A 27,029-nucleotide genomic window follows, 5' to 3' on the forward strand; every position below is an offset into this window, starting at 1 on the left:
CATCCTCTCCAGCATTTATTGCTTGTAGACTTTTGGATCACAGCCATTCTGACTGGCGTGAAATGGTACCTCATTGTGGTTTTGATTTGCATTTCTCTGATAATGAGTGATGTTGAGCATCTTTTCATGTGTTTGTTAGCCATCTGTATGTCTTCTTTGGAGAAATGTCTGTTTAGTTCTTTGGCCCATTTATTGATTGGGTTGTTTATTTTTCTGGAATTGAGTTGCAGGAGTTGCTTGTATATTTTTGAGATTAATTCTTTGTCAGTTGCTTCATTTGCTATTATTTTCTCCCATTCTGAAGGCTGTCTTTTCACCTTGCTTATAGTTTCCTTTGTTGTGCGGGTTATATTTTTAATAACTGCTATCAGGTCATACTTGCAAGTAAATGCCAAGCTGGAAGGTTCATCCTATGAGAAATTTACCTCAGTATAACCCAGTATAATATTTAAGGTATTTATCCTTAGAGTGGGCTTCCCAGATGGTGCTAGTGGCAAAAAACCTGCCTGCCAATGCAGGAGACATAAGAGACACGGGTTCGATCCCTAGGTTGGGAATATCCCCTGGAGGAGGGCATGGCAACCCACTCCAGTATTCTTTCCTGGAGAATCCCATGGACTGAGGAACCTGGCTGGCTACAGTTCACAGGGTCACAAAGAGTCAGACACAACAGAAGTGACTTAGCACATACGCATCCTTAGAGTACGTCATAAAAACTTCTATCGTAATAGAACAAAACACTATCATTTCCACTTCCCAAAGAAAATATTAATTCACTCAGATTACACCAAGGATAATGGCAAACAAGAAACATAAAGCCCCTGTACTGATTATCTAATTTCTGCTTTAAATTGATACTGATTTTAAAGCACTAGGACAAAATTGAAATTAAATCACCAAAACTATGAAACAATGAAAGAACACCAAAATAGTTCTAATCTTAGATAGGCTTTGTTGAAAACAATTGAAAATTCTAATCTCATAATAATTATGGTGTCTACTTATTTACTGAGTGCCTATTATGGTCTGAACATGGTAGTTGAGTATAACTTTTAATCCACAACTGGCTTTGAAGTAGGAATTATTACTCCCACTTTACATGCAAGAAAATATCATTTGCTTAAAATCTCAGTGAAGAAGCTAAAGAATGCCAGTGATTCAGCCAGGGCTTCAAGCTGTCTGCTTGTAAGACACATTAGTGCACTAGCACCTTCATGAAATTCTTAATAATTCAAAGATAAAATATACAAACAATAAAATCTGAAAGCTACATAATATCCATGTCACTTTCTATATAGTTTTGGGCTTTTGCTTTGTGTTGGGGTTCTATTTCTTTGAGGTTTGTCTGTTTGTTTGTTTTGGGTCAGGTAGAGATCCTTTAAATGAGATTAGAGCATCACTTGCCAAACTGCCCTCTAAGTAGGAAGCAGGATCTCCTCATTCCTACCCCTGTTGCAGTGGAACTGAGGAGAGCTTCGCATGTAAGTCAACACCTTCCTTTAGTATCTCCTAGGCAGAGAGGATGATATGTTTTGATGAGACGAATGATAAGAATAAATGTGATGTTTTAGGAGAAATATTCTGGCAGCAGAAGGTGCTAAAGACTGAAGATGAAAAAGACTGGATCCCAGAGCTATGATTAGAAATGGATCTCAACAACTTACATGTCATTAACTCATGGATGTATAAACAAAATGTGGTCTATTCACACAACGAAATAATTTATTTTGGCCAAAAAAAGGAATAAAATACTGGTAGCTCTATAGCACAGATGAAATTTGGGAATATTATGCTAATTGCATGAAACTAAGCCAAAAGCCAGATTTTATGATTCCTTATATGAAATGACAAAATAGGCAAGTCCACAAAGAGAGAAAGTTGCTTTGCCAGAGGATGATGGAGGGGAAAGAATGAGGAGTGACTATTAATGAATGTGATTGGATCAAAAGGCACCAAGATATGTGGCTAAACATTATTTGTGGGTTGTATCCAGATGAAACTAGCATTTAAATCGATGAACTCAATAAGGTAGTTTGCCTTTCCCAATGTGGGTAGGCATCATCCAATCTGCTGAGGGCCTGAATAGAAGAGAAAGGCAGAGAAAGTAAGAATTGGCCCATTTTGCTTGATTGCTTGAGCTGAGATGTTGATCTTATCCTGCTCGTTGGTGCTTCTGATTCTCAAGCACTGGTTTTCCTAGGATTTCAGCTTTGGTTTGTTTCTGTAGAGAAACCTGACTGGTACACTGGGTATGTGGTTTCTTTGGGATATGATGCAAATGTTCTGAAATTGACTGTGGTGATGATTGTATGACACTGGAGATATATTTTTAAAAATCACTGAATTGTACATTTTAAAAGGGTGAATCTTATGGCATGTGAATTAAATCTCAGTAAATTATATCTCAGTAAGGCCATTATTTTCTACAAGTGGATAAGAAGGGGTGAAAAATGCTGAAGTTAGGAAAACTAATTAAGAGAATGTTTGTTGCCTGTTAACACACATAAAACTGAATGCCTCCCATGATCAGAGATGGTAAACCAACCTCCCCACCCAAAAAAAACCCATACAACTGAATCTGTAATATTTGACAATTTCTTCATTGTCTATACTCCTACCATGTTTGATTTCAAGTGAAGTCAGTAGTGAACACTGAGTTGGGAAGACATGAACAGACTCATTTCATGCAAACTTTAAGAGGTGACTCCAGCTCATCCTGAATCCACTTTTCTCATTTCCCATTAAGCAGCAGCCATGCAATGTGAGTAGATTAAGCCCCCTCTAGGTCTAGGGGCAGAATCTAACTGGCCTAAGACAATCAGGATAATCTCACTCCACTCTCAATGACAGTGATTAGTTCACTGTTAGACATGTGACTTCAGTTTGTCCAAACAGCTCAAAGCCTGAGACTTCTGTTCAAGGGTTTGGGGAAGAAAACATTCTTTTTTCACTACTGGATATAAATAAGGAAGCACCTAGCCCAGGCTGCTGTTGGCAGCCTGCCTACAATCAGTATAGCATGAAACCAATACCATAAAAAGGCAGATATGAGAGTCAGTAAAAAGTATGATGACATTGCCATATCAATCCTTTCCTGAAGCCAGACTTTTCAAAAATATATGGGCCAATAAATTACTTTTACTGCCTAATCTAGTTTGAGTTGGTTTTTGTACAACCTACTGAAAGCATCCTATCTAATATATACCTGAATAATCTGCATTATTGGAACACTGAGGTACTGAGAGTTAGAGCAAGGAAATGGGTCAAAAACAAGGGAGATGGAAATATATTAAAAAGTAGGAGTAAAGGCAGACAGTAAATTTCTGCCTAAGCATACACCCAGGAATTAGAAGGATGCAAATATGGAACAGGTGAAAAAAGGTTTTCAAAAATAAGAACAAACTATTAGGAACCATGAGGGTATAAGTACTATAAGGAAGCAGAATAAAGTATGTTTTTCAAAGTTTAGTACAAAAGGCACCAAATAGAATAGAAAAAAAGCAGCTTCACCAACCAAGAAGGTCCTACATCAAAGGACCTTTTATATTGACTGCAGCTCATACCCAAGGCCAAATTGAGATGCTGGGAGCTTTGGACAAGCAAGTAATTTGGTCTACCTCTGAAACTAAATATATAGGGAGGGAGTAATCATTTCAAAATTATTATTAGTTTTCTCTTTTCATTGTATGTAACCACCCATTTTCCCAAGGGGTGATCAAAATTTGTTTTAGAAAAAAATGACAAAGAGCAAAGTAATATCACCTTCTAATGAAAAATACAGTTTTTCCTAAAGACAACAACCTTGCAATCCAATGCACACTCTTGAGGATTTTAGAATATCAATGACCATACCTGGAAGATTCAAATCATAGATTTCTCCAAGCATGGAGAGAAAACATTCTTTGCCATGAAACCTTAAACAAGAGTTGGAATATAGAGTAGGAAAATACAGAAGTTTGGGGCATTGTAGAAAGATGAAAATAGGTAAAAGCAAAGAAGGACAGGAGAAATAGTTGATGCATTTCCCAGTTTTCCCATCCCTAGACTTAAATCAGGGCTTCCCTGGTGGCTCAGACAGTAAAGAATCTGTCTGCAATGCAGGAGACCCGGGTTCAATCCCTGGGTTGAGAAGATTCCCTGGAGAAAGAAATGGCAACCCACTCTAGTATTCTTGCCTGGAGAATTCCATGGACAGTGGAGCCTGGCAGGCTACAGCCCATGGGATCACAAAGAGTTTGACATGACTGAGCAACACCTTTCACACAGTTTCATAAGCTTCCCCGGTGGCTCAGTAGTAAAGAACCCTCCTGCCAATGCAGGAGATGCAAGAGATGCAGGTCAATCCCTGGGTTGGGAAGATCCCTTGGGGGAGGAAATGGCAACCCACTCCAGTATTCTTGCCTGGAGAATCCCATGGACAGAAGAGCCTGGTGGGCTACAGTCTATGGGGTCGCAAAAGAGTCAGACACAACTGAGCTTGCAGCACAGATTTAAACCAGATAGGGTCTCATTGATATGGACAGAGAGAAGTACATTAGATACATGAGAATAATGGCAGAAACGCATAGGGGTCTCCTGGCCCTCATTTCTCATGAGATCTTTAAACACACCACCTCTCATGCTGTTCTTTCGTTTGCCTGGGGCACAGCCAAACTCAAATCAGTGAAGCAGCCTGGTCAGGCAGAGGGAGGTCTGAGAATCATCAGTCCTGAGGCATGTTTGGTATTCTGTGGCACAAACAAGACCCTGAAAGTAGTTGCAAGTCTGGAGAGAGGGTTCAACTGTTAGCTGCAGAGCTGAGCACTGAAGCTAGTTATTGAATGGGAATCACAGAAGGCTTCTGTGGGGTCAACAGTATCTATGGAAGTGGAAATGAAGTTCAGTCATCTCAGACAAGCCATGAGGGCTCCAACCAAGCCCAGAAAAAAAGAGTGGGAAATAGAAAAAGACTGAAAGACTCAGAGACTATAGCCACTTATACCAGTAAGAAAAAGAGCAACCAGGTAGACTTGGGATATCATCCCAGAGACTAGATGTTGCTGGAACAGCTACACAACAACTCTTTGTGCCTGCGTGGGCTTCCTCACAGCATGGTGACTGGGTTCTAAGAATAAGGTTGGCACAAAGACAACAAGAGGAAACTGCAGTGCATTTAAACAGCTACTCCAGAAATCATATAGCATCACTTTCATCACAGTCACAGTTCACCCAGATTTGGGGGGATGTAACACAGACTTGGAGATGGTGATGGACAGGGGGGCCTGGCGTGCTGCAATTCATGGGGTCGCAAAGAGTCAGACACGACTGAGCGACTGAACTGAACTGAACTGAACACGGACTCTACCTCTCAATGTGAAGAGTGTCAAAATCACATTGTAAGAGCACATGCCATGGCAGCGCATGTGGCAACCATTTGGGGAAAATAGCAGTTTGCCACAGGGAGAAAATTAGGGTGTGTTGGGATTCCCAAGACCACCGCTAGATTCAATGACTTGCTCAGAGGACTCATTAAACTCAACATATAATTGTACTTGTGACTATGATTAGTGCTAGCACTAGTTATAAAGAATAACTAGCACTAGTTGTAAAGAATCCGCCTGCAGATGCTGCTGCTGCTAAGTCACTTCAGTCATGTCCGACTCTGTGCGACCCCATAGATGGCAGCCCACCAGGCTCCCCCATCCCTGGGATTCTCCAGGCAAGAACACTGGCATGGGTTGCCATTTCCTTCTCCAATGCATGAAAGCGAAAAGTAAAAGTGAAGTCGCTCAGTCGTGTCCTACTCTTCACGACCCCATGGTCTGCAGCCTACCAGGCTCCTCCGTCCATGGGATTTTCCAGGCAAGAGTACTGGAGTGGGGTGCCATTGCCTGCAGGTGAAGGAGACACAAAAGACATGGGTTTGATCCCTGGGTCAGGGAAGATCCCCTGCAGTAGGAAATGGCAACCCACTCCAGTATTCTTGCCTGGAAAATCCCATGGACAGAGGAGCCTGGCAGGCTACAGTCTGTGGGTTGCAGAGTCAGACATGACTGAGCACATGCATGCATGCACGTGGCTATGCTTGATTACAGCAAGTTAATTCAAATCAAAGTGAGCAAAGGGAAAAGGCACATAGGCTAAAGTCAAGGAAAAAACAGGTATGAAATTCTGAGATCAAGAACCTTCTCCCAGTGAATCACATGGGATGCACTTGATTCCCTCCAGCCATGAGGTATGAGATGCTATCTACTGGGGAAGCTCATTAGAGACTCCAAGGCCAAGATTTTTCTTAGGAGCTGGTCACATAGGCACCCTCTGCCTAGCATATACCAAAATTCCAGACTCCTAGAAGGAAAACAATTGTTCAACATAAGGCACATTGTTTGTGCCAACAGTTCAGACACCGTGAACTACTTTTATTAGGGAATTCTTATCTCCACATGCCAACCAAAGGCCAACCTTGTAAGCAGACCTTTTAACAGATAACAGTCTCAGTTCTTTTCTACACATTGAAAGTGGGAGAGAATCTCTGAGAAAGTGAGTTTTTTTTCAAGAAAGATTAAATTTTCTTATAGGAGCTATTTAAATCATGGAATCAGACTAAGCTTATGTTGATTGAGAATTAGTATTTTCCCACTGGTGATGGGCTTAGGAAGAGGGCCAGTGATCAGTTAGACATACTTCCTCTGCATATGTGAATTGTGGACAATTGTTAGAGTTTCAACACCCTAACATAATATCTAAATGATTACTCAACATCTATTAAGTGGGTTGGGAAGAAGTGTTTAGAAATTGTATATAGAAAAAGATTTGTGGATTATTTCACATTATTGGCTGATCCACTATTCTGGTGCCACACAGACCCTGAGTTCTGACAAAGTACTCAAGATATCACTGACAAAGTACTCTTAAGATACCTTAAGATATCACTGAATTGTCCGAGTCTTCCGGATAGATGAGGGTAACAGAATTCGTCTGAAGTATGGAATGGGTGGGCAACAGAGCACACAGCTTAAGCAGAGCTGTACTAGAGGAGGCATTTCACAGGAAGAATTTAAAGGACTTACTAGCCTAACTGGGGATAAAGAATCGAAGATGCTCATACCTTCAAATCTGGATGGCTGGGAGAGTTCTAACACCATTAAAAAGAATTAAAAAGACATGGAGATGAGGAGGACTTGTTAAAGGGGGCAAATGATGAGTCACTTCTCAGACATTTTTAATTAGAGATGACATCAGTACAAAATTCTTATTTGAAAGGTAATGCTGTTGGACAGATGTCCAGGAGAGAAGTCAGTGCCCTGTGCACAGCAGTGATAATTGATTGGGTAAAATAGCGATAAAGAATATCACTAGGACCATGGATTATATTTGAATATGGACTCTGGCTTTCATAATTATCCTGTATCAATTTTCTGTGAGGCTGAAAACTTTACCATGGCTATGTGTCTGTTATTAAGAAATGCACGTTGAATTATTTATAGGTAAAGAGGCACAAAGTCTCCAATCTACTCTCAAATGGTAAATAATTGGTGACTCTAGGTAAAGATTATATGGGAGCTCCTTGTGCTGGTCTTATAAATTTCCTGTAAGTTTGAAATTATATAAAAATAAGTTACCCCCTCAAAGGTGATGGTTACAGAGCCATGGGAGTGGATTAATTTTCTGAGATTATGTAAAATGAGAGGAGCAGGGTTCTGGGACCCAATTCTTGGGAATACTTATGGCTGGGTTCATAAAAAAGCCATGAAAGACAGAGACAAAAAGTCATGGAGAGAGCATTGCAAAGCTATAGATTCTAAGGAAAGGCGGGACACAAAGAATGCAGTGGTAGCCAATGACTACTCACTTCCAAAGAAGCATCATAGAGGGCAAGACCTGATAAAACACAACCAACAATAAGAATCAATCTCTTGTCATCTTTGACTGTGCTGTTTCAGAGAATGGTTGGGGAAACCAAAACATCCTGATAGAAGATGGAAAAAGAGTGTCAGAGAAAGGAACACAGAGGGCAAATAGGCCCTGCAGCAACGGGAACTACTAAAGACCCAGCAAGAGAATCACTATACAGATAATCTGCATTAAGGCTAATAAAGTTTTCTTTTTCCTTTCCTTCTCTTTTTCTTCCTTCTTATTTTTAACAGATAATAGAAAAATAGGTTAGGATATTACAGAGGGTCCTCTTGAGTGCCCAGTCAACCTTCCCTCCTTGTGAAAGACAAATAAGACATGGTTTTACCACTTACATCAGTAAAATGTATCAGTAAGTGATGAGTATCCAATTCTTAGATTCCCATCCCTTTCCCACCTCATTCCCATAACCTCTAAGCATCATTTATCTTACAAACCATTTTTTCAGGATACAATGACATTGCTGTTTCTTAGTCAACCATATACCCAGTCCTTACCCATTTCTGTGGTTTCACTTATTCTTATTTGATTTCATCCTGTTTTTTTAGGACTTTTTATTTTTCATAGTTTTATTTCTCAAGGTCATTTTCAGTTTTAGTCCTGCCTTCTAGAATATCAATAACTCTACCTAACTTAATATCACTAGATAATTTGAGAGCAGTCTCAATTCCTTCATCTAGAGAGCTCATCCATAAAAATACATAATGGGTTGTTTCCTGCCCAAATCAGTCACTGGGAACTAACCTTGTGTCCACCATTACAAATAGCTATTAGCCACCTGGTATTCATACAGCAAAGATCATTCTTCCCTAGCATGCCTTTAAGCATCCTCATTTGGTGTACTCCATTTACTCTTTAAAATGTATGGAGGCAACAAGCTTATTTATCCAAATGTCACATTGGATGGAATTTAAAAAGATATTAAAGTAGATTGCTGTGATATTTTGTTTAATTTCAGTATATATCACATATAAAATTCTTCCCTACTCACATGCACTTGGCTGAAGACCTGTCTTCCCCTAATTAGGCTGTCTTCTAAACACACAGAGTGATGTGGGAAGAAAAGAACAATTCTCCTACAGCCAAAATTACTTTACTAACTCTGGGAATCACAGGTCATAGGCATTTTAGACAGATTCCTTTGTTCATTTCCCTACATTACTTTTAAATTGATTTCATTTCTATTGGATATTTTTTCCTCAATGATTGAATAAGAGTAACTGGCATATGCAGCTGTAAAGAACATGCAGATAGTTGGATATATTTAAGAAACCTTTATATATATCTTTTCATTTGGTAAAATTTTACAAAGGAGAAACATTTGTAACAAATAAAAGTATTCAACCAAAGAAAATAGTCATGGGAAGTTCAAGGAAGTATAGACTGTGAATATAAGTATAAACATCTATATCATTAATGAGTTAGGGTTAGGGTCATCCCAAAGAAAAATATGGAGGTCTATATGAATCAGATCAGATCAGTCACTCAGTCGTGTCCAACTCTTTGCGACCCCATGAATCGCAGCACGCCAGGCCTCCCTGTCCATCACCAACTCCCAGAGTTCACTCAGACTCACGTCCATCGATTTGGTGATGCCATCCAGCCATCTCATCCTCTGTCGTCCCCTTCTCCTCCTGCCCCCAATCCCTCCCAGCATCAGAGTCTTTTCCAATGAGTCAACTCTTCGCATGAGGTGGCCAAAGTCCTGGAGTTTCAGCTTTAGCATCATTCCTTCCAAAGAAATCCCAGGGCTGATCTCCTTCAGAATGGACTGGTTGGATCTCCTTGCAGTCCAAGGGACTCTCAAGAGTCTTCTCCAACACCACAGTTCAAAAGCATCAATTCTTTGGTGCTCAGCCTTCTTCACAGTCCAACTCTCACATCCATACATGACCACAATGAATAGTCACATCAAAAAATAACCTGACTTTTCAGTGCAGTTCAGTCGCTCAGTCGTGTCCACCTCTTTGTGACCCCATGGACTGCAGCATGCCAGGCCTCCCTGTCCATCACCAACTCCTGGAGTTTACCCAAACTCATGTCCATTAAGTCAGTGATGCCATCCAACCATCTCGTCCTCTGTCATCCCCTTCTCGTCCTCTGTCATCCCCTTCTCCTCCCACCTTCAATCTTTCCCAGCATCAGGGTCTTTTCTAATGAGTCAGTTCTTTGCATCAGATGGCCAAAGTATTGGAGTTTCAGCTTCAGCATCAGTCCTTCCAATGAATATTCAGGACTGATTTCTTTTAGGATTGAATGGTTGGATCTCCTTGCAATCCAAGGGACTTTCAAGAGTCTTCTCCAACATCACAGTTCAAAAGCATCGATTCTTTGGCGTTCAGCCTTCTTTATAGTCCAACTCTCACATCCATACATGACTACTGGAAAAACCATAGCTTTGACAAGATGGACCTTTGTTGGCAAAGTAATGTCTCTGCTTTTTAGTATGCTGTCTAGGTTGGTCATAGCTTTTCTTCCAAGGAGCAAGCATCTTTTAATTTCATGGCTGCAATCACCATCTGCAGTGATTTTGGAGCCCAAAAAACTAAAGTATGTCACTGTTTCCATTGTTTCCACATCTATTTGCCATGAAGTGATGGGACCGGATGCCATGATCTTAGTTTTCTGAATGTTGAGATAGAGAGAATAGATATGATAGTCATATTATCTATATATCTTATCTATCTCTCCATCTTATCTATGTGTCTATTAATCTCTATATCTAAATAAAGATCAATGAGAGAAGCTGGGGAAGCCTTGTGGAACTATATGAGCAACTGCCAAATGATACAAAGGTTAAAGCTTGTCGTTGTTGCTCAGTCGCAATCATGTCCGACTCTTTTCAACCACATGGACAATAGCATGCCAGACTTCCCTGTACTTGACTATTTCCTGAAGTTTGCTCAAACTCATGTCCATTGGGTCAGTGATGCCATCTAACCATCTCATCTTCTGTTGCCCTCTTTTCCTTTTGCTTTCAATCTTTGCCAGCATCAGAGTCTTTTCCAATTAGTCAGCTCTTCCCATCAGGTGGCCAAAGTGGAGCTTCACTTTTCAGCATCAGTCCTTCCAATGAATATTCAGGATTGATTTCCTTAAGGGTTGATTGACTGGTTTGATCTCCTTGCAATCCAAGGAACTCTCAGGAGTCTTCTCCAACACTACAATGGGAAAGCATCAACTTTTAGACCCTCAGACTTCTTTATAGCCCAACTCTCACATCCAGCATGACTACTGGAAAAACAATAGCTTTGACTATATGGACTTTTGTCAGCAAAGTGATGTCTCTGCTTTTTAATATGTAGTCTGGTGGTGGTGGTGTAGTCACTAAATCACGTCCAACTCTTGCAACCCCATGGACTATAGCCTGCCAGGCTCCTCTGTCCATGGGATTCTACAAGCAACAATACTGGAGTGGGTTGCCATTTCCTTCTCCAGGGGATCTTCCTGACCCACGGATTGAATCCAGGTTTCCTGCATTGCAGGAAGAGTCTTTACCAACTGAGCTACAAAGGAAGCTCTTTGTCAAAACTCTCCTTCCAAGGAGCAAGTGTCCTTTAATTTCATTTCTTCAGTAATCATTGCAGTGATTTTGGAGCCCAAGAAAATAAAATATTTCACTTTTCCCCCTTCTATTTGGCTTCCCAGGTAGCCCAGTTGGTAAAGAATCCGCCTGTCAATGCAGAGTATGTAAGATACATGGGTTCAATCCTTGGGTCAGAAAGATCCCCTGGAGTAGGAAACAGCAGTCCAGCAGTCTTTCCTGGGAAATCCCATGTACAGAGGAGCCTGGAGGGCTACAGTCCATGGGGTTACAGAGTCGGACATGACTCAACACACACATATTTGCCATGAAGTGATGATGGGGCCAGATGCCATGATCTTAGTTTTTGAATGCTGAATTTTAAGCCAGCTTTTTCACTCTCTTCTTTCAACCTCATCAAGAAGCTCTTTTAGTTCTTCACTTTCTGCCATTAGAGTGGTATCATCTGCATACCTGAGGTTATTGATATTTTTCCCAGCAATGGTGATTCCAACTTGTGATTCATCCGGCCTGCCATTTCACATGATGTTCTCTTCATAGAAGTTAAATAAGCAGGGTTACAAAAAACACAGCCTTGATATGCTCCTTCCCCAGTTTTGAACCAGTCCATTGTTCCCTGTCTGGTTCTAACTGTTGCTTCTTAACCTGTATACAGGTTTCTCAGGAGACAGGTAAGGTGATCTGGTATTCCCATATCTTAAAGAATTTTCCACAGTTTTTTTTTGATCCACACAGTCAAAGGCTTTATAGCATAGTCAATGAAGCAGAAGTAGATGTTTTCCTGGAATTCCCTTGCTTTTTCTATGATCCAATGAATGTTGGAAATTTTATCTCTGGTTCCTTTGCCTTTTCTAAATACAGCTTGTATGTCTGGAAGTTCTCGGCTCATGTACTATTGAAGCCTAGCTTGGAGGATTTTGAGCATTACCTTGCTAGCATGTGAAATGAGTGCAATTGTGCAGTAGTTTGAACATTCTTTGGCATTGCCCTTCTTTGGGATTGGAATGAAAACTGACCTTTTCCAGTCCTGTCGTCACTGCTGAGTTTTCCAAATTTACTGGCATATTGAGTGCAACACTTTAATAGCATCATCTTTCAGGATTTGAAACAGTTAAACTGAAATTCCATCACCTCCACTAGCTGTGTTTCATAGCGATGCCTCTTCAGGCCCGCTTGGCTTCACATTCCAGGATGTGCGGGTCTAGTTGAGTGACCACACCTTCATGGTTATCTGGGTCATGAAGATCTTTTTTGTATAGTTCTTCTGTGTATTCTTGCCACCTCTTCTTGATCTCTTCTGCTTCTATTAAGTTCATACCATTTCTGTCCTTTATTGTGCCCATCTTTGCATGAAATGTTCCCTTGATATATCTAATTTTCTTGAGATCTCTAGTGTTTCCCATTCTATTGTTTTCCTCTATTTCCTTGCATTGTTCACTTAAGGCGGCTTTCTTATCTCTCCTTGCTATTCTATGGAACTCTGCATTCAGTTGCATATATCTTTTCCTTTCTCTCTTGCCTTTCAGTTCTCTTCTTTTCTCAGCTATTTAGAAAGCCTCCTCAGACAACCACTTTACCCTCTTGCATTTCTTTTTCTTTGGGATGGTTTTGGTCACAGCCTCCTGTATAATGTTACAAACCTCCGTCCATAGTTCTTCAGGCACTCTGTCTACCAGATTTAATCCCTTGAATCTATTCATCACCTCCACTGTATAGTCATAGGGAATTTGATTTAGGTCATACACAAATGGCCTAGTGATTTTCCCTACTTTCTTCAATTCAAGCCTGAATTTTGCAATAAGAAGTTCATGATCTGAGCCATAGTCAGCTCCAAGTATTTTTGCTGATTTATAAAGAGTTTCTCCATCTTTGACTGCAAGGAATATAATCAATCTGATTTCACTGTTGACCATCTGGTGATATCCATGTGTACAGTCATCTCTTGTGTCATTGGAAGAGGGTGCTTTTGCTATGACCAGTGTGCTCTCTTGACAAAACTCTGTTTGCCTTTGTCCTGCTTCATTTTGTATCTTAAGACCAAACTTGTCTGTAATTGCAGGTATCTGGACTTCCTACTTTTGCATTCCAGTCCCCTATTATGAAAAGGACATCTCTTTTTGGCATTAGTTCTAGAATATCTTGTAGCTCTTCATAGAACCATTCAACTTTAGCTTCTGTGGCATTTGTGGTTGGGGCACAGACTTGGATTATTATTGTTATGTTCAATGGTTTGTCTTGGAAATGAACTGAGATCATTCTGTCATTTTCTAGATTGTACCCAAGTACTACATTTCAGACTCTTTTGTTGACTTTGAGGGATACTTCATTTCTTCTAAAGGACTCTTTCCCATAGTAGTAGATATAATGGTCATCTGAATTAAATTCACCCATTCCTTCCCATTTTAGGAAATGTGGTCTCTTAGCACTCGGAGAATGCCATGAGACTCAGATTCAGAATTATTTGCCTATAAGTTACAAAATCATGGCCATATGTATGTTTCAGGTCAGCACACATATGTACAACACATACTGAGATCTTTCAGGTATGAATATACATCAAAGAAAGCCACCATCTCCTTCTGAACCCAAGTAAGAGAAGGCTGTTTCTGTGGTTAACTAGAAGCAGGATTTTGAAACACCTTGATGTCAATCAAAAAATATTAGGTACAATCATGTGACCTCTCTTCCTTCTTCTCCAATTCCACTCCCTCACCACTACACCTCTTTTGCAGAAGAATGTAAACCTCTCTCTCATTTCATTTCGGTCAACAGTACATAATAAGATAAACAAGAGTATTCAGCAAAGGGCCATGATTATACTCTTAGTAGACAGTGAGTCAGAACCTTAACAGAAGAAAAAAGAGAAAATTAAATAGTAGCTATATTAAGATGCAGTACAAAGTGAAGTAGTACTAAAATAAAAATTATGAAGACACATTATGGACTCTGAAACATTACCTAATTAAAGTTCAACCTTAATTTTTTGGATGAAAGCTTGGCAAAACTACACTCTATTCTAGACTACAAGGCTTACACATGATTATTCAGTGTGACCAGATTTACAATGAACAACTTTTCATGCTATTACATTTTTAAAACAATAATAATAACAAAAGAACAAGAAAAAAAGAAAAAGACTATCTACACTGGAATTATGGAAGATCACAGGGACACAGAATGGAGCAGATACAAAGAGAAGGGCTTAAAAAGAAGTGGAAATGAAAGCTAATTTAGTTCAGACAGGTAATGTTTCCTACAGAAACCCCAACCTGTTCTAGATTCACTTTCTGACCCAACTATTGGTGGTTTTTGGTAAGTCACTCTTTCCCTTATCTTCTTTTTAAAGCCCCTGTTAGACATCCCTTCCTGGGAAGCAGGAAACTAAGGGTAATTCCAGGCTTTAAGGAGTTTCTTTCATGTTTCTGAGCCTAATAAAACAATAAAAGGCTCTTGATAGTGCTCAAGGTGACTCCTAGCTGAGGTGTATCTTGGTTTGGGATGATATTGAAAGTATTTATAAATCAATACACACCAAGCACTTTGGACAAGTTTTAGATGCCCCTGTCAGGCAGGTGTTAAGCTACCAGAAAGAAAATCCAGGCTCAGCCCACTGAGCCATGAGGCACAGAAAGCCCAGTGTCTAAGGCCCATAGTATTTTAAAGTTTCCACAAAAGTGTTTTAATTTATTTTAAAATCAGAATTTTCCAAGTGACTATAACAATAATGTGAATGTACTTAGTGCCACTAAATTGTAAACTAAAAAAAGGTTAAAATGGTACTTTTATATTATATATATTTTACCATAATGAAAAATGCAAATGCCATTTTGAAAAACTAACTCTATTAAATGATAGAAACTCATATTGAAGCCAGGAAATGATGCCAGTAATTTAATACCCATAAACATCTCAAGGCAGTAAGCAATGGCAGCTATTATACAGAAAATTTTGCTTAAAATAGAGTACCAAAGTCCAAAAGTATTTCTCAGGAAAAGATGAGTGTTGTATGATTTAGTTTTGTGTAATAACACCCACTGGACTTCCCTGGTGGCTGAGCAGTAAAGAATCTGCCTGCAATGCAGGAGACGCAGGTTCAATTCCTGAGTCAGGAAGATCCCCTAGAGAAGGAAATGGCAATTCACTCCAGTGAAGATCCCCTAGAGAAGGAAATGACAATTCACTTCCTGGGAAATCCCATGGCCAGAGAAGTCTGGCAGGCTACAGTCCATGGGATCACAAAAGAGATAGATACGACTTAGCATCTAAACAACAACAAAAATAACACCCATAGTATACTGATAATTTCAGGAGGGTCAACAATAACATGATCACATAACATGGCTATAAAATACAATAGTATAGTCACAAATAATCAAAAATAGGCAAGGAGGCAGAACAGTATAAAAATATAAAAGAAAAAAGGATAGGTAATCTTTACAAAATACCAGTGAGAAATGCAGCCTAAAAATACATCTCTTCAATAAGCCTTTCAATTAGCAAAAGAGATACTGATGTATAGAACAGTCTTTTGGACTCTGTGGGACAGGGAGAGGGTGGGATAATTTTGGAGAATGGCATTGAAATATGTATAATATCATATATGAAACGAGTCGCCAGTCCAGGTTCGATGCACGATATTGGATGCTTGGGGCTGGTGCACTGGGACGACCCAGAGGAATGGTTTGGGGAGGGAGGAGGGAGGAGGGTTCAGGATGGGGAACACATGTATACCTGTGGCAGGTTCATTTTGATATATGGCAAAACCAATACAATATTGTAAAGTTAAATAAAATAAAATTTAAAAATAAAAAATAAAAATAAATAAATTAACAAAAGTGAATATAATCCAACCTGGATTATATTTGCCTTTATGGCAATACAGTTGTAAAATAAATTATTTAATTTTTTTTTCTTTCAGTGGAAGAAGGAGCCCATGAAAGTCCTTAGGGCCCAGGTAAGTCATAATGTACCCCTGGGTCCTGGGAGTCCAGAATGCTGGGCTACTGAGGCAGCAGGGTTCTGGAGAACACAAGGCCACAGCAAATTTCTAAATAGCACAGAAATATCAATATTTTAACAATGCTGTATCCATACCAGGGCACAGAATCCCGGTGACAGGGTAGGTCAATCCTACCATTGTTGGGAATATTTTAAACAGATACAGCCTCTTTCTTACCTACTGGGCAACACTGCTTAGGTTCCTTGTAATCAATTTGGAATGCATGCCAGCTTTAATACGTAACTCTCTAAGAGTTCCTCAGTTTTTTATCTCTGAAAGAACTGAGATATGAAACATTTTCTGGCTTAAAGCTACACATATGCCTGGAAAGATAATTCAGTAGACAGCTCTCTTTAGGAAAAAGGATGGTAATTCACACAGTAAAGACCAATCTTCTTCGTCTTCTTCTTCTTCTAAGTTGCTTCAGTCGTGTCCAACTCTGTGCAACCCCATAGACGGCAGCCCACCAGGCTCCCCCATCCAATCAGATGTACTCAAATGGGAGCTGCAGGGCTGGGAGGAGCCATGAATCTCCAAAATGCTCCCACCGAGGGACTGGTCATTTGACTCAGTCTTTGGTCCTACCTTTCTTTCCTACTATCTTGTAGGCTGACATCAACACTCATATGTAGAATCTAGCCAACACTCTCACTTACCATTTTTTCACCTTCTCAAGTCAATGGCTTAGATTCCATTATAACACCTCATTCCCATGACCACATCTTGGGATCTGTGATTCCCCCAGATTGTTCTAAATCAGAAATATCAATAAATTCCAGTACATCCCCTTCACTCACTACCTCTAATTCTTTTAGCTCTCTCACTCCTTCACTATTGCCATGCTTGTTCTTTTTTTTAATTCCCTACTCCTCAACTTCCTGAGTTTGCTAGTCCATGCCTGAAATAATTATTTTCCTTACTAATCCTAAGTGTGTTCAGTTGACTCTCCACCATTACCCTCTCCTCACTTGTCCTTTGTCTAAAAGATTCATGTACCCTACAAACATCCAGTCTTAGACCAATCTTCTGATGTAATATCTCTGTGACTTTTCCTTTATTTTGGTTCTTTGGGAGACGGATAGGAAAGATTTTAAGAGAAGGTATCTTTCATTGAAATTAAATACCCCCTTTAGGAAGTGGAATTCTGAAGAAGAAACTTGCAATTCTCTTTCTTTTCTCTCCTTAGAAATAATTTCATAGCTTCCTAATATTTTGGATTTATTAATTCATATAGGGAGATTATTTGGATTCCCTTAAGACTTCTTAGGGCTTCCCTGGTGGCTCAGACGGTAAAGTGTCTGTCTGCAATGCAGGAGACCCAGGTTCAATCCCTGGATTGGGAAGATCCCCTGGAGAAAGAAATGGCAGCCCATCCAGTATTCTTGTCTGGAAAATCCCATGGATGGTGGAGCCTGATAGGCTACTGTCCATGGGGTCACAAAGAGTCGGACACAACTGAGCGACTTCACTTCACTTCAAGACTTCTTATAATTCCATCCTACTTTATGCAAATGTGAATTAAGCAAATGTAAGAGACAACAATATAAAAATTTATAAAGCCTCAATTCATGCATAAAATTTGAGATAATACAAATCAAAATATTTTAAGATTTCTCCAGAAACTGCATAATTGCAAAAGTGATAGACTGAGTGAATGGTGAGTTGTGTTTATGTAAAGGCCACATGGTGAGGTCTCTAGCAAGTAAAAAATATTCTCTTTATTTTGTCAGTATTTTATGAATCATATATTTTTTTATGTGAATGGTATCTTCTAAGTCTGAGTTCAGTCACTATTCTGCTATTACTTAACCATTCACTGTCATTACGATTTAAAATAGTTTTTATATTCTATAACAATGTAATGCAAGCATTATTAAATGGGGGTGCTAGAAGCAGTACTGAAAACATGCTCAAAGTCAATTACTTTGACAAGAAACTTAGAAGTAAATGAACAAAACTCTAAATAAAGCCAAACAACTGCCATCACATGCTGCATGCTGTGCTGTTAATGTGGAAACAAGCAACATGAGAAATACTAGACATAATGCTGAAAAAATTAAAAGTACAAATACATAACACAGTGGCTAAAGAGTTATTCACCCAAAAAATACATCCCACATTCTTTATATTTATGCTTATGGGAAAATTAGTCCTTTGAATTTTGTGAGTTTTTAATTATGTGCCTTGCAACTTCCTTTTTTTAGAGATGGGACCAAATCCCATGCAAATAAGGAAATGAGCCTGAAACTCATTTTTAAATAATATATATTTCCTTGTGGTTCTGATTATAAACCACCATGCTTGCTACACTGAAAAATGTTGAAAAGTGTAATAATGAAGGAAATCATCTAGAGTTTCAGCATTCACTAGCCAACTTTTATAGCATTTAACAGTTTCTTCAGGCTTTTTTTCCTCCATACTTTTAGATAAAAGTATGGAGGAAAAATACACATACAATTTTGTATCTTAATGATTTTCCTTGACCTTAAATAAGAAGATTTATCAAGACACTAAGAACTATCCATGGACTTTCTAAAGGGTGGAATATATAAATATATAAAATATCTCATTATGTGATTACAACCTATTTAATTAGTACTGTCAGAAAGGAAAACAAAACTTTCCTTTACACTTATAGATTCTTCTGATTAGTCTAAGAATTAAACTGACATAAGACAGATTAGCCAGAAAAAGTCTAATTTAATTTCATACATACAGGAACCTGACATACATGAGAAGGTTCAAAGACAGAAAGATAAAATGAGGTATACATGTCATCCTGAGCTAAGGAATGGGATAGAGGCCTGGGGCGTCCAAAGACAGGAATTGTCTTATTTCAAGAGAATAAGAGCAGATGTTTGGCAATTAGACATTTGCCCTGCAATATAGATGCAGCAACTTAGCTAAAATTTATCTCCAGTAATAACTTTTTTTTTTTTCCTGAGAAAAATTCCCAGTTTAAATTCTTCTAGGTAGTTAAAGGAGGAGATTAGGTTATCTTAACCCACAGGGTCTTTGGCTCAAAAAAATCCTCATGCAGGAGTGAGACATTTTTTGGAGACTCATTCTGAATCCCTAGAGTACTGTACCCAATTCTAAAACATTGAGTAATTTCCAAGTTTGCCATAATAAATAATTCAGTGATGAATATCAATGGATATAAACTTTGTCCCTGGATTGAATTGTTTTTCTTGGGGAAATCCTTAGAATTATTAGATCAAATAGTGTATCAATTCATATTGAAAAATTCCTTTCCAGAAAGACAAACAATTTACAATATTTCTGGCAATAGAAAAAAAAGTAGCCATCTCACCCTAGTGTCACTCAACAGAGTATTATTATTTTAAAAAATATCACCAATTTTTCTAGCAAAAAAATGTACTGTTTTAATCCACACATTCTGTTATTTGTAGACTGGGATTTGCCCTGTATTTGTCAGTTAACTAATAATAATTATTTCCCAATTTGTGAATTGTCTTTATATGCCCTTGGCTCATTTACCTATGGTTGAACAGTTTTCCTGCCAATAAATCTGAATTCTTTATGTATTAAGCATATTAATCCATAAGCCATCATATTTGCTTTTCTAACAGCTTGATTTGTATTTTTTAATAAGCAAAAATAAATAATATTATAATATAGGTGGTATCAGGAATCTTTTATTTCCATAAAGGTTATGCCACTGTTTCAAATAACTTTTTATTATTCTCATCTGTTTATACTCTCAAATAACTTTCAGAATCTTAGAGTTCTCAGATAGTAAACAAAGTCCATTGGGATTTTTTAATGTAATTATATTAAATTTATAAATTTAACTTATAATTAATTTAGTTTCCCAGTCCCCTAAACAGTAGATATTCCCTTGTACTTGAGATTTCTGTTTCAGTTACCTTTGGTGTGTATTTATTAAAAAAAAAACAAAACACCCAAAACTTAATGCCTTCAAATAACAATTTATTATTATTTTCTTGCAATCTCTTGTGGTTTGTAGTCAGATGACAACTGAAGCTTCAGTCTATGCCCACGAGGCTGGATGTCCAAGATGGTTTCATCGTTCATAAGTTAAGTATATCATTATCCCTCCTCATGGCCTCTCCCTTCAGCAGAGTAGCCTAGATTTCCTAGCCCGTGGCTCAGGGCTCCAGGAATTGGAAGCAGTCTTATTAAAGCTAGCCTAGATTTGGCATAGAGTTACTGTTGTCATGTTCTATTGCTCAAATCTGTCACCTGACAACCATGATTCAAAAGGTGGAGGAACATTTAACTCTTGCTGGGTAAGTAGCCTGTCTACCATCTTTGGAGAGGAGCTTCCACATCTTCTTTATTGATCTTTATCTGAGAATTTTCTTCATAAAAGTACTTAAAATTTGTGTTGCTATAGCAATTTGTATGTTTTTTTCTTTTATGGATTGCTTACTAAGCAGTTATTGCTAATATGAAGGAAAAATATTATCTTTGATATATTTTATATTCAATCACCTTACTAAGTGGTCTAAAGTGATTCTAAGTACTTATTATTTTAACATCCTGGTTCTCCTGAGAAGAAATCATACTATCCAAAAATAAAGATTTTTTTTCTCCTCTTTTTCAGTAGCTAAGTCTCTTATTTATTGCACCAGTTAGGACTTCTAGAACAAGACTAATAGGAAGCAGCCTTGTTTTGCTTTTGTTGTATAATGTTTTAAGTACAAGTACATGCTAGTAAAGTAATGCTCAAAATTCTTCAAGCCAGGCTTCAGCAATACGTGAACCGTGAACTTCCTGATGTTCAAGCTGGTTTTAGAAAAGGCAGAGGAACCAGACATCAAATTGCCAACATCTGCCAGACCATCGAAAAAGCAAGAGAGTTCCAGAAAAACATCTATTTCTGCTTTATTGACTATGCCAAAGCCTTTGACTGTGTGGATCACAAGAAACTGTGGAAAATTCTGAAAGAGATGGGAATACCAGACCACCTGACCTGCCTTTTGAGAAATTTGTATGCAGGTCAGGAAGCAACAGTTAGAACTGGACATGGAACAACAGACTGGTTCCAAATAGGAAAAGGAGTACGTCAAGGCTGTATATTGTCACCCTGCTTATTTAACTTCTATGCAGAGTACATCATGAGAAACGCTGGACTGGAAGAAACACAAGCTGGAATCAAGATTGCCAGGAGAAATATCAATAACCTCAGATATGCAGATGACATCAGCCTTATGGCAGAAAGTGAAGAGGAACTACAAAGTCTCTTGATGAAAGTGAAAGTGGAGAGTGAAAAAGTTGGCTTAAAGCTCAACATTCAGAAAATGAAGATCATGGCATCTGGTCCCATCACTTCATGGGAAATAGATGGGGAAACAGTGGACACAGTGTCAGACTTTATTTTTTGGGCTCCAAAATCACAGCAGATGGTGACTGCAGCCATGAAATTAAAAGACACTTACTCCTTGGAAGGAAAGTTATGACCAACCTAGATAACATATTGAAAAGCCAACTTTTTACTTTGCCAACAAAGGTCCATCTAGTCAAGGCTATGGTTTTTCCTGTGGTCATGTATGGATGTGAGAGTTGGACTGTGAAGAAGGCTGAGTGCCAAAGAATTGATGCTTTGAACTGTGGTGTTGGAGAAGACTCTTGAGAGTCCCTTGGACTGCAAGGAGATCCAACCAGTCCATTTTGAAGGAGATCAGCCCTGGGATTTCTTTGGAAGGAATGATGCTAAAGCTGAAACTCCAGTACTTTGGCCACCTCCTGCGAAGAGTTGACTCATTGGAAAAGACTCTGATGCTGGGAGGGATTGGGGGCAGGAGGAGAAGGGGACGACAGAGGATGAGATGGCTGGATGGCATCACTGACTCAATGGATGTGAGTCTGGGTGAACTCCGGGTGTTAGTGATGGACAGGGAGGCCTGGCGTGCTGCAATTTATGGGGTCACAAAGAGTCAGACACGACTGAGCGACTGAACTGAACTGATACTGAAGTTGTAAAACTAGACATATTTTATCAGCATACATATTTCCCAGGGCTAAATTAAACCACTTATTTTCATATGCTAATATAATACAAATGAATAGAAACGTAGATTCTTATTCCAGATAAATTGCATTTATGGAGCAGGACAATAAAACAAAGATGAGGAAGAAAGTAACTAATATATTTTAGATACTGCAATATTTTCTCCCTGAAATCTATAAACTTGTTCCCAAAATAAATCATAACCATAAAATATTCCATTAACTCCCACAAATAGCTAATATCTCTAGATAAATATAAAACATCATAAATCTCAACAATTTGTCCTTTCTTCTCAAGCTTGACTATTTACACTAGATGTAAAGAATCATATTAAGCACAGAAATATTAGAATATGGCTTTTCAGCTCTGTTATACTCACAAGTGGCTGATATTCATATGGTGGAGCATATTCTTCAGCATATGTTGTCAATGTACACCTAACAAAGATAAGTCAATATCTGAGAAAAGAATGACTCCAAAAGAAAAACATCTTAATTTTTTAGTAGTATGTGCTTTAAACAAAATAAAAACATTTCAAGGAAAATTGGCCTTAATAAAAATTTTAAATTTTTTAATTTCCCAGGCCTCATTTATAGTGTTAACTATCACCAGCAAGGTGCCTTCCTTCAATTACTTCCAGTATCACCTACTATTCTTCTATGCTAATGATACGCTACCAAGTCCCAAAGCTCAGGTTCATTCCAGACAAGGGTTCTCTTTTCCACTCACTTTGTACTTTTCAAACTTTTTGACCCTATACCCCATGTTCTCTGCTAGTTGGCAACTGAAAAATAATACAAACCAGGTCATCTGAGATTACATAGTTTCCCCAACCTCCACTCCATGAAATACATAGAAATGCTGAGTGAAATACATCCTTCTCCCCCAAGTCTTACAAACACAGTCTAAGACTCAAAGCTGGAGTTTGAACTGCCTATCAAGGGCAGGAGACATGACCTTGGGTTCACAGAAGGCACAGAGCTAAATTGCTACTTATAATCAGGAGTTTGTAAAGGCTGTACCTCCATATGTGTGTGTGCTAAGTGTCCAACTCTTTGTGACCCTATATACTGTATCTCACCAGAACTAAACTGCTGCTTCTAGTCAAGAGTCTGTAAATGTTGTACCTACATATAAAAGAGACCAAAGAAACTCTAGCCATCAGACTAGGGAAACTTGCAAGAAAGTTTCTCTCTGTCTAGTACTCAGAATTGGGGAAAATTTTTTTCTCCTATGAGAAATTACTGTCCTGATTCTGTTCCTGGCAATATTATGGGATTAGATGGTCAAAGAAATTCATCTGAGAATTGCAAACCTAAAAATACCAGGAAAAAGGACATTTAAACATTTTAACATACGACTGAGCTGAAGGGAGGGTAGAGAACAAGTAGAAGAATTCAAAACTAACTAGGATGTCAACTAAGAATGGTTACTGGGTACAGATGCTAATATTTATCTGGTGCTAACCACCAATTCGGAGAAGGAGATGGCACCCCACTCCAGTACTCTTGCCTAGAAAATCCCATTGACAGAGGAGCCTGGTGGGCTGCAGTCCATGGGGTCCCAAAGAGTTGGACACAACTGAGCGACTTCACTTTCACTTTCACTTTCATGCATTGGAGACGGAAATGGCAACCCATTCCAGTGTTCTTGCCTGGAGAATCCCAGGGATGGGAGAGCCTGGTGGGCTGCCGTCTATGGGGTCGCACAGAGCCGGACATGACTGAAGTGACTTAGCAGCAGCAACCACCAATTAATTACTGTCAGATTTTCAAGATGTGATTTCCAGAGGCGCAACATTAGCATTATCTGGGGACTTGTTAGAAATGCAAATACTTGGATGTCACGCCAAGTCCACTTAATTACAAATTCTAGGAGTGGGCCCCACAATCTTGGTTTAACAAGCCGTTTAGGTCATTGGTCCCCTATCTTTTTGGCAAGAGGGACCTACTTCGTGGAAGACAATTTTACCAGACTGGGAATGGGGGGACATGGTTTGGGGATGATTCAAGCAGATTACATTTATTGTGCACTTCATTTCTATTATTATTACATCAGCTCCACTGGAGACCATCAGGCATTAGATCCTGGATGTTGGGGACCCCTGCTCTAGGTGATTCTAAAAGTATGAGTATTGGCAATTAAAAGAACAAAAATTAGAAGTGTAACTTTCAAACCAGCAAATAGGATATTATTTAAAATTTTTAAAGAACACTCTAATAGAAAGCAGGAAAGGATAAAAAAAAAATGTGAAAATTTTTTTCTGCTCAGAAGACAATTAAAATCATAAAAAACTAAACACCTTGGGTAATCACAAAGAAAGTAAAGGAATTAAACCCATCAGTGAAAATATTTTCTCAAACTTAGATTGAAAATCAAGCTGTATTATATAGCCCAACTCTATGGGGTGTTTTTTGTACTAGTATTTTTTTTTTTTTTGATTTTTGGTTTTCAAGTATAGTTATCTATAATATTATATTAGTTTTAGGTACAGCATAGTTATTCCGTATTCTTATAGATTATACTTCATTAACAGTTATAACAAAATAATGGCTATAATTCTCTGTGTTGTACAATCTATATTTGAGCTTGTTTATTTTATACATAGTGGTTTTGTATATCATACTCCGATCTTCCTCTCCTCCTTTCCTTCTCCCCATTGGTAGCCCACTAGCTTGTTTTCTATGGGTCTGTTTCTGTTTTCCTATATACATTTGTTTGTTTTATTATTTTTTTACATTACACAGATAAGTGATAACATACAGTATGTCTTTTTCCGTCTGACTTTTCTCACTAGGCCTAATATTCTCCAGGTCCACCCATGATGCTGCAAATGGCAGGATGACATTCTTTGTATGGCTGAGTAAAATATATCATTGTATATATATACCACTGTATATATATATATACCACATCTTTATTCATGTGTTCAAGGACATTTTGGTTGCTTCCATATCCTAGCAATTGTAAACAGTGCCGCTCTGAACATTACAGTATATGTATCTTTTCAAATTAGTGTTCCTTTTTTTTCTGGAAATATACTCAGGAGTGTAATTGCTGGATCATAAGGTAGTTCTATTTTTAGTTTTTGAGAAAACTTCATACTGTTTTCCACAGAGTCTGTGCCTTACATTCCCAAGAGTGTGCAGGGGTTCCGTTTTTTCCACATCACACCCACATTTGTTATTTGTGTTCTTTTTAAATGATAGCTGTTCTGATAGGTGTAGGGTGATATCTCATTTTTCTTTTGATTCAGTCAGTTCAGTTCAGTTCAGTCACTCAGTCATGTCTGACTCTTTGAAACCCCATGAACTGCAGCACACCAGACCTCCCTGTCCATCACCAACACCCAGAGTCTACCCAAAACCATGTCCATTGAGTTGGTGATGCCATCAACCATCTCATCCTCTGTCGTCCCCTTCTCCTCCTGCCCTCAATCTTTCCCAGCATGAGAGTCTTTTCAAATGAGTCAGCTCTTCGCATCAGGTGGCCAAAGTATTGGAGTTTCAGCTTTAACATCAGTCCTTCCAAAGAACACCCAGGACTGATCTCCTTTAAGATGGACTGGTTGGATCTCCTTGCTGTCCAAGGGACTCTCAAGCGTCTTCTCCAACACCACAGTTCAAAAGCATCAATTCTTTGGCACTCAGCTTTCTTTATAGTCCAACTTTCACATCCATAACATGACTACTGGAAAAACCATAGCCTTGACTAGACGGACCTTTGTTGGCAAAGTAATGCCTCCACTTTTTAATATGCTGTCTAGGTTGGTCATAACTTTCCTTCCAAGAAGCAAGCATCTTTTAATTTCATGGCTCCAATCACTATCTAGAGTGATTTTGGAACCCCCAAATATAGTCAGCCACTGTTTCCACTGTGTCCCCATCTATTTGCCATGAAGTGATGGGACCAGATGCCATGATCTTAGTTTTCTGAATGTTGAGCTTTAAGCCAACTTTTCACTCTCCTCTTTCACTTTCATCAAGAGGCTCTTTAGTTCTTCTTCACTTTCTGCCATTAAGAGTGGTGTCATCTGCATATCTGAGGTTATTGATATTTCTCCCAGCAAACTTCATTCCAGCTTGTGCATCCTCGAGCCCAGCGTTTCTCATGATGTACTCTGCATGTAAGTTAAATAAGCAGGGTAACAATATACAGCTTTGACATACTCCTTTTCGTATTTGGAACCAGTCTGTTGTTCCATGTCCAGTTCTAACTGTTGCTTCCTGACCTGCATACAGGTTTCTCAAGAGGCAGGTCAGGTGGTCTGGTATTCCCATCTCTTTCAGAATTTTCCAGTTTATTGTGATCCACACAGTCAAAGGCTTTGGCATAGTCAATAAAGCAGAAATAGATGTTTTTCTGGAACTCTCTTGCTTTTTCGATGATCCAGCAGATGTTGGCAATTTGATGTCTGGTTCCTCTGCCTTTTCTAAAACCAGCTTGAACATCTGGAAGTTTATGGTTCACGTATTGCTGAAGCCTGCCTTGGAAAATTTTGAGCATTACTTTACTAGTGTGTGAGATGAGTGCAATTGTGCAGTAGTTTGAGTGTTCTTTGGCATTGCCTTTCTTTGGGATTGAAATGAAAACTG

The 27,029-nt window shown here is 38.7% G+C and overlaps 1 protein-coding gene across 1 annotated transcript in view; it reads right to left on the reverse strand.

Moving 5' to 3' along the window:
* Positions 1 to 27,029, reverse strand: part of LOC105003468 (chromosome unknown open reading frame, human C9orf135) — a 105,131-nt gene that overhangs the window by 1,654 nt on the left and 76,448 nt on the right. Inside the window, exon 5 of the mRNA XM_010860639.1 lies at positions 22,814 to 22,871. Within this exon, the coding sequence (XP_010858941.1) occupies positions 22,814 to 22,871 (58 nt within the window). The remainder of the gene's footprint in view (positions 1 to 22,813; positions 22,872 to 27,029) is intronic.

Source organism: Bison bison, unplaced genomic scaffold (assembly GCF_000754665.1).
Source record: "Bison bison bison isolate TAMUID 2011002044 unplaced genomic scaffold, Bison_UMD1.0 scf7180017864469, whole genome shotgun sequence".
NCBI classification, from domain to species: Eukaryota; Metazoa; Chordata; class Mammalia; order Artiodactyla; family Bovidae; genus Bison; species Bison bison.